This window comes from Nannospalax galili, unplaced genomic scaffold (genome assembly GCF_000622305.1).
Source record: "Nannospalax galili isolate Female #2095 unplaced genomic scaffold, S.galili_v1.0 scaffold1050, whole genome shotgun sequence".
Lineage (NCBI taxonomy): Eukaryota > Metazoa > Chordata > Mammalia > Rodentia > Spalacidae > Nannospalax > Nannospalax galili.
Window position 1 is genome coordinate 1,299,521 of NW_008329037.1, and position 12,836 is coordinate 1,312,356.

General features: G+C 43.1%; 1 protein-coding gene across 1 annotated transcript in view; it reads right to left on the reverse strand.

Moving 5' to 3' along the window:
- The window catches only part of Scap (SREBF chaperone), a 36,280-nt gene extending 24,712 nt beyond the window's left edge, over positions 1-11,568 (reverse strand). The window contains exon 1 of the mRNA XM_029562276.1: positions 11,350-11,568. Coding sequence (XP_029418136.1) covers positions 11,350-11,471 — 122 coding nt within the window. The 5' untranslated portion in view covers positions 11,472-11,568. The remainder of the gene's footprint in view (positions 1-11,349) is intronic.
- Positions 11,569-12,836: the final 1,268 nt, after the last annotated feature.

Here is a 12,836-nt window from a genome sequence, read left to right on the forward strand (position 1 = left end):
CACATAAGCTAAAAAAAAAAATCTGAAACCATTATCTGAAGGCTGAGCTCCTATAGGAAATGAAAACTGGACTCTTACTAACTCCTTTTTCCCTCTCTACTGCTCTCATCACAGATTATATCCTGAGACATTAGATGCTCAGGAACACTGACTTGTATTCCCATTCAATGCATTTGACTTTATAATCATCAAAGGAAAAAAAGTGATAAACCAGCCAAAAATACCATAACACTTGTTAACTTCACCAGTCAGTATGATTTTTTTTCTTATAATTTGTGTATATGTGGGAGTGCATGCACATGCACATGTGTGCACGGTCATGTGGAGACTGGAGGTCAGCCTCAGTTGTTGTTGCCCAGGAGCCATCTACTTTGGTGTTTTGTAGGGTGTTCATTCTTTGTTCTGTTTTGTTTTTGAGGCAGGGTCTCTCATTTACCTGGAGGTTGCTGATTAAGCTAGGCTGGCTGGCCAGCAAACCCAAGGGATCCACCTGTCTCCACCTGCTAAGTACTGGAATTACAACTGCATACTAAAATGCCTTTTTTTTTTTTTTTTTTAAACGGGGGGGTTGGGGGTTGAAAAAGACCCCATTCTTATAAAAAAAACACTTTTCTGACTAAACTAACCCCCAGTCTCTTTTTTTTTTTTTTTTTTTTTGTCTTTTTGAGACAGGGTCTCCCTATAGTCCCAGCTGTCCTGGAACTCACTATGTAGACCAGGCTGGCCTTGACCACACAGAGATCCGCCTGGCTCTGCCTCCCAAGTACTGGGATTAAAGGCCTGTACCACCATGCCTGGCCCCCAGCCTCTTTTCTTGGTTTCTAGATACTGCCTCATATCCTTTCACTTTAGTCTAAGACTTCTTAGAGTACAAATCTATATTCAAAGTATAAAGGCATTCTCTTAGCTTTTTGTTTATCTAAAAAATGTATTAATGTCTCCTTCACTGTTCTTTTGACAATGTGGAGGATTGAACCCGGGGCTTCACAAAGCTAGGGAAGTGCTCTACCACTGTGCTGTATCCTCAGCCTTCTTTTTGCTTTCTATTTTGAGAATGGGTCATACTAAGTTGCCCAGGCTAACCCTGAACTTTTGATCTTCTTGCTTCAGCCTCCTGAGTGGATAGAATTACAGGCCTCTGCAACTAGACCTGGTTTTCTCCTTCATTATTGAAAGGCAGTTTGGGCAAATATATTTGCCTTCCAACATCCATGGTTTGTGAGGAGAAAACAGCTATTAATCTTATGGAAGTGTGCCCTTACACTTGAGAAGCTGCTCTCTTTTGATGGCTTCAAAAGCCAAGGCCCAGCTGCTTGAAGTTCAGTTGTTTCTAGACCACATCTGAGGTTCTGAGGTACAAAGTCTTACAAATGGCTGGGCCTGCCCCTGGTCTCTAGATGTGAAAGGAGTTCTGAGGCACAGAGCGAAGATGTCTGGCACTTTTAAGATGGACAGCACATTCAGCTTCCACATAGAAGCTGCTCGAAAGTACACTGACTACACTAAACACAACCTGCTACTCAAGATTCAATTTTTTTCTTTTTTTTTTTTGGTCTTTTTGAGACAGGGTCTCCCTGGAGCCCCAGCTGGCCTGGAACTTGATATGTAGACCAGGCTGGTCTTGAACTCAGAGATCCGCCTGCCTCTGCCTCCCCAATGCTAGGATTAAAGATGTGTGCCACCACACCCAGCTTGAAATATTAAAAACACGTGTGAATTTCTGAAGTCTGAACATTCCATTAGAAAGAGGAGGAAAGACAACACATTTCAGTGTGCCCACTTTTTAGGATGAAGTCCCTCAATAAAAAAGTCTACAGGCCTTAAAACAATTCTAGCCTTGCCCTGGATCCACACAAAACTCATTGGTGTTTGTCCTGTCCTCTCACTTCTGATGCCGTGAACACTCCTGCCCATTCTTCTCCTGGATGACAACTCATTTTAAGGTCTCATCCCAGGAAAGCTTTTCCCTTTCTACAAAGTCTAGGTTGGAGCCCTTCTTTCCTTGGGCTACCAAAGTGCCTGTACTAACTACCAGTATGGTACCAGTCACTTACAGTGGATCTTCTTGTCTTTAAGTCTGTATCAATGATGGTAGCTTCTCTTACTGAGCACCTACTACTATGTACCAACCACTTATCTAAGAGCCTTCCATCCACTTACTCCTTTAAACCATACCATAATCCAACGAGACGTGCAAAAGTTACATTCCCATTAGAAAGCAAACAGGCTGGGTGTGGTGGCACACTCGGGAGGCAAAGCTGGCAGATCTCTGTCTCTCAAAAAAACCAAAGAAAAAAAAGAAAACAGATCAAATCTGAACACAAACTACCTGCCACCAGAGTCTATCCTTTTAATATCACATTATACAGGTTTGTATTACATTTCTGATTTTTTAATTGTATTGAATATATTTCATAAATTCTTTTTAATATAACCAAAGGGGAAAAACACCAAGGGAAAAAAAAAAATTGCAAAAGAAGCTGGGTGTGGTGGCCAGAAGAGGGCATCAGATACCCTGGAACTGGAGTTACAGTCAATGTGGATGTTGGAAACTGAACCTACATCCTCTGTAAGAGCAGCCAATGCTCTTAACTGCGAAGCCATCTCTCCAGTTCCAGAAGACATGACATTTTAAAGAACCTACTGCCCAGAAATTTCTTTTTTTTCTGTTGTGTGGTTTTTTAAATTTGTTTTTGTTTTTTGTCTTTTTGAGACAGGATCTCCTTGTACCACCAGGTGGCCTGAAACTCACTATGTAGATCAGGCTGGCCTTGAATTCACAGACATCTGCTTGGCTCTGCCTCCCCAAGTTCTGGGATTAAAGGTGTGCCCAGCTCCTATGTTGCTTCTGCAAAACTTATTTCTAAAATCAGATTAAATCTTGGTATGCCCTGACCTTATAAGGCAGAGGAAATGAAGCAAGTATCCTCTCTCTCTCTCTCTTCCTTCCATTTTAGACAAAGCCTCACTAGGTACCCTGGACTAGTCTGGAGCTCACTATGTAGCTTAGGATGGCCTTGAATTTAAGATCTTCCAGTCTTGGGCAGGGCATGGTGGCACACGCCTTTAACCCCAGCACTTGGGAGGCAGAGGCAGGTAGACTGCTCTGAGTTCAAGGCCAGCCTGGTCTTCATAGTGAGCTCCAGGACAGATGGGGCAACAGGGAGACCCTGTCTCAAAAAGACCACACACACACACACACACACACACACACACACACACACACACATAAATCTTTTAGTCTTATGAGCAGTCAGGATGGCTCAAGAGAGAGGCATTTCCTATCAATGTCTGATGACCCAAGTTTGATCCCTGGGACCTATATAAGCAGATAAAGAGGCAACCTGTTACACAGCCCGCTGTGTGACCCCAAAGTTGGTAACAGAAGCAATGAGAGATGGGAGGAAAGGAATTGAGAAGTACAGATCACCACAGCTGACATATCCAGCCTCAGTTGAAGGGGTCAACTCCAGAAAAGAAAAGCAAGTGAAAAAGGGACCAAGTCTATTCTCAAACACCTGCAGGACTATCATCTTCGGGAGGGTTGGCATAGCCGCATCATGACACTAACTTCTTCTCTAAGCTAAAGTCTACCCTCTCTCACCATGAGCAACAGGTTCATGGTCACAAGTGATTCAGACTTTTTACTCTGATCTACAAGTGAGGTGGTCCAGCTAAGCCAGTACCCATATACCCTTCTCTCTCTCTCTCTCTCTCTCTCTCTCTCTCTCTCTCTCTCTGTCAGGTCTGGGGCAAAAGCTCCTTCTTCCTTGTTGGACCACCCATTGGGTCCCAATGGCCTAACTTCTAAGAAATATAAACATACTTTTTGCAACAGTGCCTATTTGCTAAAAGTTTCATCAGATTTTCCCAGAGGAAGAAAGACCAGAGCCAGGCATAATAGCACATGTCTTTAATCCCAGCACTCAGGAAACAGAGGCAGGTAGATCTCTATGAGATTGGTCTCCATGGCTACTTCCAGGCCAGCTGGGGCTGCAGGGAGACCCTATCTTAAAAAAAAGAAAGGGAGGGAGGAAGGGAAGGAAGGATGACTGTATTTAGGGGCTGGGAAGAAAGGTGATAATCAGAGTCCGCTTGCAAAGGTCAGCACCCAGTCATTTGAAGTAGTATCTTCATCTCTCAAGTCACTGAAACATATGGCCTCAGTAATAGCTCAGAGAAGAAAATCAGAGCCGCATGGTGTGGTCCAAGGGTAGTTTGACTCCTATATACACACACCCTCTTTAATGCCTGATTCCTTTTCCTGACAGAGAAGGGCACATTTCTAAGCTGTCATCTGTCATTATCCCCTCTAGTCCTGCTCTGTTTCTTTTTGTGACTTGGTGGTGAACGGGTAAATGCAGAGTATTTCGGAAGCTCAAGTGGCTGGTGGATCTCAGTAGGGATATTAAGTACAAGGTTCTTTGGGTCCAAGCTTAATAAATCTCTCATCCCAGGAATAAAAAGGTACAATTAAATGGAGCCTGGATATCTAACACCATTACTAAAAGTTAGCTTAAACCCATGCTTCATTTCCTCTAGGCAACTCGAGGTTTTGACAGAAAGGGGAGTTGGTCCAAACAGAAAAACATGCCAGAGCAGAGGATGACAGTGAAGTTTGTATGCCTAGATCCAGGTCTCTGTCCTTCTGGCCATATGGCATCATAATTTATGGATTTTTGGATACTCATCATCCTTTAACTCAGTAAAAAAGGCAAGCAAACACTGCTTACTCCTGCAAGGCTTTGCTTGAGTGTTCTCATCCTTTCCCTTTGTACCAAAGACAGGTCACACCTGATATGACATTATCCAATGGCACTGGGCAGAGATCATGGGGTTTTTTTGTTTGTTTCTTTAGTGAGACGGGGTGATATACTCCAGGATGGCCTTGATTTGCTATATAGACAAGGATGACCTGAACTACAAATCTTCCACCATGAATGGTAGGTAGCTCATGGTCCCACATGTCACAGAGCAACGCTGACTCTCACATTACTCTGTCACCTGCATGTGAGGTAGTCCAGCTAGGCCAGTATCCACTTCCCAAATGCTAGAATTACAGGCATGCACCACCACATCTAGCTAAGACTGTGGATTCTGTTTCGGTTTTTTTTTTTTTTAACATTTTCTTTTTTTTTTTTTTTTTTTTTTTTTTTTTGTATGAGTGTATTGCCTGCATGTATGTGAGTGCACCCCTGTTGTGAAACGCCACGGAGGTCAGAAGAGGGCTTCAGATTTGCCTCTGCCTCCCAAGTGCTGGAATTAAAGGCATGTGCTACCATGCCTGGCTAAATATTTTCTTTATTATTTTAATTTTATGTGTATGAGTGTATTACCTGAATGTATGTAAATGTACCCATAACATACAATACCCACAGAGGTCAGAAGAGGGTGTCAGATCCCCTGGAACTGGAGATAGACAGTTGTTAGCTGCCATGTGGGTGCTAGGAATCGATCCTGGGTCCTCTGCAAGAACAGTCAATGCTCTTAACCACTGAGGCCATCTCTCCAGCCCCAAGACTGGATTTCAAAGGGAAAGATTTGTTCTGCACCACAGCCTTGCACAGTGCTTAGCATTTTATTACAACCATTTTTATTAAGGTGGCTACTAAGGAGTGGTGGCTCATAATTGCAATGCCAGCACTCAGGATTCTGAGGCAGAAGGATATGAAGTTCAAGGGCAGCCTAAGTTACATGAGTTCCAGACCAGCCTTGACTACATGGTGAGACAGTTGTCAAAAGACAGTTGTCAAAAGCTTGGCAGCACGGGCCTGTAATCCTACCTATTCAGGAGGCTGAAGTAGGAAGGTCTCAATTTCAAGGCCATTCTGGGCAAAAGGAAACCCTGTCTCAAAATAAAGTCAAAGAAACCAGGTTAGGAGCCAGAAGTAAGGGCGCATACCTGTACGTGCTAGTTGGTTTTTGTCAACTTGATACAAACTAGAGACACCTGGGAAGAAGAAACGTCAGTTGAGGAACTTCCTTCATCAGACTGGACTGTGGTGTCTATGGGGCATTTTCTTGAAGTTGAGTGAGGTAGGAAGGCTCAGCTCACCATGGGCAGTGCAGAGCACAGGCCAGAAGAACAAGTCAGTAGGCAGTGTTCCTTCACAGTCTCTTGCTTCAGTTCCCGTCTCTAGGCTCCTGCCTTGAGTTATTTCCCTCAGTGATGGTGATCTAGGAGTTGTAATAAACCCCTTTCTCCTCAAGTTGCTTCTAGTCAGAGTGTTTTATCACAACAGAGAAGGAAACTAAGACACCGAAATCCCAGCACTCAGGAGTATTACTTTAAATTGGAGGCCAACCTGGGCTACCAGACAGGTCAGGGCTATTACAGCAAGGCCCTGTCTCAACCCCTACCCAATCCCTCACCAAAAGAAGGCTGGAGATATAGTACAGTGGTAAAGCACTTTCCAAGGTTCACTCTCTAATCACCATCCCAAAAAAGTGGCTATAAACCCATTTTATGCTCTCTCTTCTGTTTCTGTTGTGGAGGACCCTTATCCTCAGGCCTTTTGTTCAAGGAGCAAACTCCTTGCAGTGAAAGTTATCAATACTAGTGTTCCTCAGAGAAGTTCCTATGACCATGATAGAGTGAAGTAAAGACACATTTGGATTGGTCACAAGGACCTGCTAGTTGGAGTGCTTACTACTTCTTAGCCCTAGAAGCAGATTTTAACATCTTTCAAAAGAACAGGGTAAAATAATCATCTCTAAGGGTGTTAGGAGACTAGTTGGAATACTTACCATGAGTTACAGCACCTTAGGATGCACATGACTGGTGGTCAATGAACAGTAGTCTTTCGTCATTCCCACAAGCCTGAGCGTCAACCCACTCCTCTCTCAAGACTAATGATTAAACAAGTACAGCTAGGGATATAAGATAGGAATCTATCTTGGGCTATACTGGAAGCTTTTCATTACAACAATCTGTTTATTCCCCAACTTTCCATCCCATTCTAATTTACCCCAAGTAAAAGAGGTATTCTCGATGCTTGAGGCCCATGGTTCAGTTTTCAGAACAGAGGCCCTCATATCATACCCAAGGACAGCCTATTTTGTGCTATCAAATTATTCAAAAATTAGCCAGGCATGGTGGCACACACCTTTAATCCTAGCACTTGGGAGGCAGAGACAGGGGATCTCTGTGAGGTCCAGGCCAGCCTGGTCTACATAGTGAGTTCCAGGCCAGCTGGGGCTACAGGGAAACCCTGTCTTAAAAAGACCAAATAATGATTCAAAGATATGGGGGGCGATGAGATGGGTCAGCAAGTAAAGGCACCTTTTTTTTGGTCATTATGAGACAGGGACTCCCTGTAGCCCCAGCTGGAACTCACTATGTATACACCCAGCTAAAGGCACTTTTTGTGAAAGCCTGTCAAACTGAGTTTGAGCTACAGAATCCACGTAACGGTAGAAGGAGAAGGAGAACTGACTCTACAAAGTTGTCCTGGAACTCCCACACACACATACATATACAACACACACATACATAACAATAAATAATATTTTTAAAACTTATTCAAAGATAAGACCTAACTGAACTAGAACAGCTGCTACACAAACCCTGTATCTCTTGCCTAGAAAGCCACCTAGTAATAACCAGCCACCAGATCTCTAGGTGATTGACAAAGAAGAAACACTGTTCCCTTTCTCTTTAGCTAGGGCTATCTTTGTGAAGAGATAAACACAGAGACAGAGCAAGATAGAGAGATTAATTATCCCTTCAACTTAACCCCCACTCAACAGAAGGCACTAAGAGTGACAATCATCACATGTGCTACCATAAATCACTGCAATAAAAATTAGAATAAATTTGACACAGTGGCCCACATCTGTAATTCCAGTACTCAGGAAACTGAGCCAAGGTCTCAATTAAAGGTCAGCCTGGCCTACCTAGTAAGTTTAAGGACAGCATGGGCTATACAAAGAAACCTTGTGTCAAAAAAAAAAGTGTGATGGGGGTAGTGGGGTAGTTTGATAGGCAAAGAAAAGACACCTGCTGCCAAGTCTGACAACCTGAGTTCAATCACCAGATCTACCTAGTGGAAGAAGAGAACCAACTCCTGCAAGCTGCCCTCTAACCTCCATGTGTGACCTGTGACACGTGTGCACACATACAGAAATTAAATAAGTAAAATGTAATTTTAGTAATTTAAAAGAAGGGGTTCAGCCAGGTGTGGTGGCCCCACATCTTTAATCCCAGCACTTGGGAGGCAGAGGCAGGCAGAGCTCTATGAGTTCAAGACTAGACTGGTCTACAAAGTGAGTTCAAGGCCAGCTGGGGCTACAGAGAGACCCGGTCTCAAAAAAAAAAAAAAAAAAAAAAAAAGAGAGAGAGAGAGAGGAGAAGAGGTTCAGAGTCACCACCACAGCTGCTTCTAGCCTTCTAGCACCAATGCTGCTTCTAGCTCAATAAGCTGGATTCAGGGACAAGCATTAAGTATGGATACCTCTACACCATGGCTCAGACAAAGCAGGCTGTCCCCAAATCCCAGTAAAACTGACTACAAAGCCACTCCCAACACTGTACCCTCTACTGGAAGGGTAAAGAAATCTGTTACAGGCCTGACACTGTACTACTCCATGAAATTAGGCACTATCAAGTTCACTGAATTTCTGGTTCTCAAGCTCTCCTACCAGCATCTGGCATGAGAAATTGCTCAGGACTTCAAAACAGAGTTGTGCTTCTGGAGTGCAGAAACTGGTGCTTTATAGGAAGCCTATCTGATTGGCCTTTTGAAGATGCTAAACTGCTTCCTATGTATGCCAGGTGTTTAACTATTACACCAAAAGATATCCAGTTAGGGGCAGTGAGGTAAATATTCCTGCTGCCAAGTTTGAGTTCAACTTCCCAGACCCACATGATAGAGGGAGAGAACAGACTCCCAAAAGTTTTATCTGACCTCCACATATGCACTGTGGCACGCATACACATCCCACACACATGCACACAAAACAAACTAAAATGTAATAATAATTTAAAATTTTATTTAACTTAAAAATCAGGTACTAGCAATTTTTCCATTTTGGTTTGTATATGAATTTTTAATATAAATTCAGGAATGTAGGGGCTGGAGAGATGTCTCAGTGGTTAAGAGCACTGACTGCTCTTGCAGAGGACCCGGGTTCGATTCTCAGCACCCACATGATGGCTACGAACCATCCTGACGCCAGTTCCAGGGGAATCTGATGCCCTCTTCTGACCTCCGCAGCACTGCACAACATGGGTGAACTCACATACATGCAGGCAATACACTCATACACATAAAATAAAAATAATAAATAGCATTCTAAAAATTGTTTTATGTGTATGAGTGTTTTGCTGTTGAGCAGTTCTGCTTTATAATAATTTTAAATGAGCTGGTTAAATACTTCTGAGCAATGCTGACATTTGAGTTTTTGTTAAAATTAGGAAATTTCTTGTTGGTGTCAAAAAAAAAAAAAACCAGAATAAAAGGGAAAACATTGAGTAACATTACAGAATATCAGAGAAATTTTCAAGAAAGACATAGCTTAGTGTTTCCCAGTGTGTGGTCCCATGCTTGGGAACTTGTCACAACAGCAAATTCTTAAGCCCATCCCAAAGCAAGCTCTGTTTAACCTGTCCTCTAGGTGTTTTGATGCTAGCTCAGGTTTGAGAACCAAGGCCTTAACCTACAAACCAGGCCTAGAAAAGTTTTAACACTGGGGGCTGGAGAGATGGCTCAGCAGTTAAGAACACAGCCTCTTCTGTCTCGCAGGCATTGTATGACACAGGTCCACTTACATACATGCAAATACACACATACACATAAAATAAAAATAACAAAAATTAAAAAAAAAAAGTTTAACACTGTATGAGAAAGAGACAAGCCAGTTAACACATTAAAAAGAAAAAGATGCCGGGCATGGTGGCGCACGCCTTTAATCCCAGCACCAGGGAGGTAGAGGCAGGCGGATCTCTGTGAGTTCAAGGCCAGCCTGGTCTACATAGTGAGTTCCAGGCCAGCTGGGGCTACAGGGAGACTCTGTCTCAAAAAGACTGAAAAAAAAAGAAAAAGAAAAAGTGAAAGGCTACGTTATCACAGCACTCCTAATTCATCACATAAGTGTTTTACCATATGTAATACTATGTAGCAGAGTTTAAGCACCAATACACAAACACTGAACCAGGCAGGTAACAGAGGCCACAGGAGCAGGCACCAGAGTCCTGACGGCTCAGTTTCCATCTTTAGTAGTAGCGTGGACCAGGTAAGTGACTAAGTCCTCAACCTCCTTTGTTGAATAAAAGGAACTAACAGGACCACTTCCTAAGGTTATTGTGAGAACAAATGAGACATTTAATTATATTTCTGAAGCAGCCAACATTGACACCAAGCAGGAAGTTCTCAATGAACAATGGTCATCTTTCTCACAGTGAATTAGAGGGGAACCTGGGATCACTTGTAACAGAAATGAATAGGAGATTCAGTTCTGAGCCATCCTTCTAACATAGCATTGTAAACATCTGTACACATTAGATATACATTAAATCTGAAAAATAGCTGTGTGTCGGGTGTGTGTGTGTGTGTGTGTGTGTGTGTGTGTGTTTGTGTGTGTGTGTGTGTGTGTGTTGCTAGGTATTGAACCCAGAGCTTTGAGCCTTCCAGACAGAACCATCATTGAGTTACATCCCCAGTGTGGAAAACAGATTTCTTTCTAAAGAAAAAGATGTTAAGCTGGGCTCTTTACCTGGCTGTCAATGTTTTACAGCTAGACAGGTTATCACCTTATATCAAGCCCCATATTTTATAAAGTCATGATCAGTCAGGTCTGTGAAAACCAAGAAACAAAAGCATCTATGGCTCTTGGCAACCCAGCAGGGTTGAACTAATGATGGGTCAGAAGGGGGCTCTGTGTGAACATAAGAAAATGACAAGACAGCAGAGAGGCAAGTCTTTGGAGATAGCCTGTTAGACGGTGTCCAGTGAACTGTTCAAATGAACTTCGACTTGCAATACTTGAAGGCTTTTACTATTAATCAATACTCTAGGGAAACTGCCACCATTAGGAAGGAAAATTAAAATACTGTACATTTCGGGTAAGTTTCCTAGAAGCAGATAAACATTATTACCAGCTATATGAAAAAACTCAGTGTATTATTCTGTCAGGCCAACTGCACTATTTTTTTCCCTCTCTCTTTCTTGACTATTTTCTCTTATTGGTTAAACACCCCAAGACTAGAACTCTCCACTATGCAGCTTCAATGAAACCAAGTTCTCACTGTGTAGAAAGTATAGTGCCCAAGAGCTCCATAACAGGTTCAGGAAATCTGTTGTCTCATGACAGTCAGTGGTCTACCACATCAAGGGCAAACCAGAAACATACCAGCAGGCTAAGATGCAGAGTCCTGTGAAGAGGATGATGGGGATGGGATAGGATGCACAGAGCAGCCCATGGCTGTAGAAGGCCTGAGATATCTTCTCACGCAGTCTTTCAGTCAGGGTCATCCTCAGCTAAGTCACCTTGCTGCCATACTGGAAACTGACCATGGATCAGCCTGGCAGATGCTGAAGACCAATGACGATGGACATCATCTGCAAGTACCTAACCAGAAGGAAGAAAAACCAATTAACAGAAAGTACCTGACTTTGCACACTAGGATTACCAGGGGGAAGTGGCAGTTATATACTTAAAGAATAGTTTCAGGATTCCTATATGCAATGTCTGGAGATAAAGAGTCTTTTTTTTTTTTTTTTTTTTTGGGGGGGAGGGTCTTTTTGAAGCAGAGTCTCCCTGTAGTCCCAGCTGTCCTGGAACTCACTATGTAAACCAGGCTGGCCTTGAACTCACAGAGATCCACCTGCCTCTGCCTCCCAAGTGCTGGGACTACAGACCACCATGCCCGACTGGATAAGTCTTACAGCCTTGGTATCCTTAAAAGTGACTATGAGCCACTTTTGTGATGTAGGAGCTAGCTCTCTGATGACAACTCCAAGCTGCTGCTGAGACTGGGTTAAAAAGATTAAGGGTTAATATGGCAATGTCTTAGAACACTGAGGAAGATGACTATGTGGGCTTATAGTTGTGTATTAGACAACCAAGCTAGACAGATAAGAACAAGGACAGGGCTCTGGGCCAATGATGGCAGGCCAGCTGTCCCCCACCCCAAGCCCTTGAGGAACATATATAGGCAGTATTGTCCTTTCATATATCCTTGTTTCTAATACAGTTAACTGGGTTTTTAAAACTTTTTGGTTGGTGTATTTTTCTAAGTGTTTTGCCTGCATGTATATAAGTGCACCACACGTGTGCAATACCTGTGGAAGCTAGAAATGGGTGTCGGATACCCTGGAACTGGACCATGTGGTGCTGGGAACCAAATCCAGGTCCACTGACGCTGAAGAGCAGCTGGTGCTCTCAACCACTGAGCTATCTCTCCAGTTCCAAATATAGCTAACTGTAGCAGACTAAATTGTAAGTAAGGACGGTTTCTAAATAAGAATCTTCTGCCTGGGAGAATACCTCAGACCACCCCATAAACAAAGAGCTAAACATGAGGCAACCAATAAAGGTTGCAGCTCCTTTTTGATGTCTGCGACAGAGTTAACTCTGCTATAGCAAAGCTACAGGCTAATCATGTAAACGTGAGAGCACAGAGAGCTTGACAGCACTTGAGACATCTGTAAGGTCAGAGAGTAGTGATGGTGGCCAAGTGACTAACTAGCAGACAGTCAAGGCCAATAACTAACAAAGCTGGACTCAGGTAGACAGAGGGCGTCTTCAACTATCCCTAACTAAGAGAGCAGCACACAGAATATGACAGTCTCCCCTGTAGGGCACATGTTTAGATTTTATGGGTCCTCCTTTGGTTC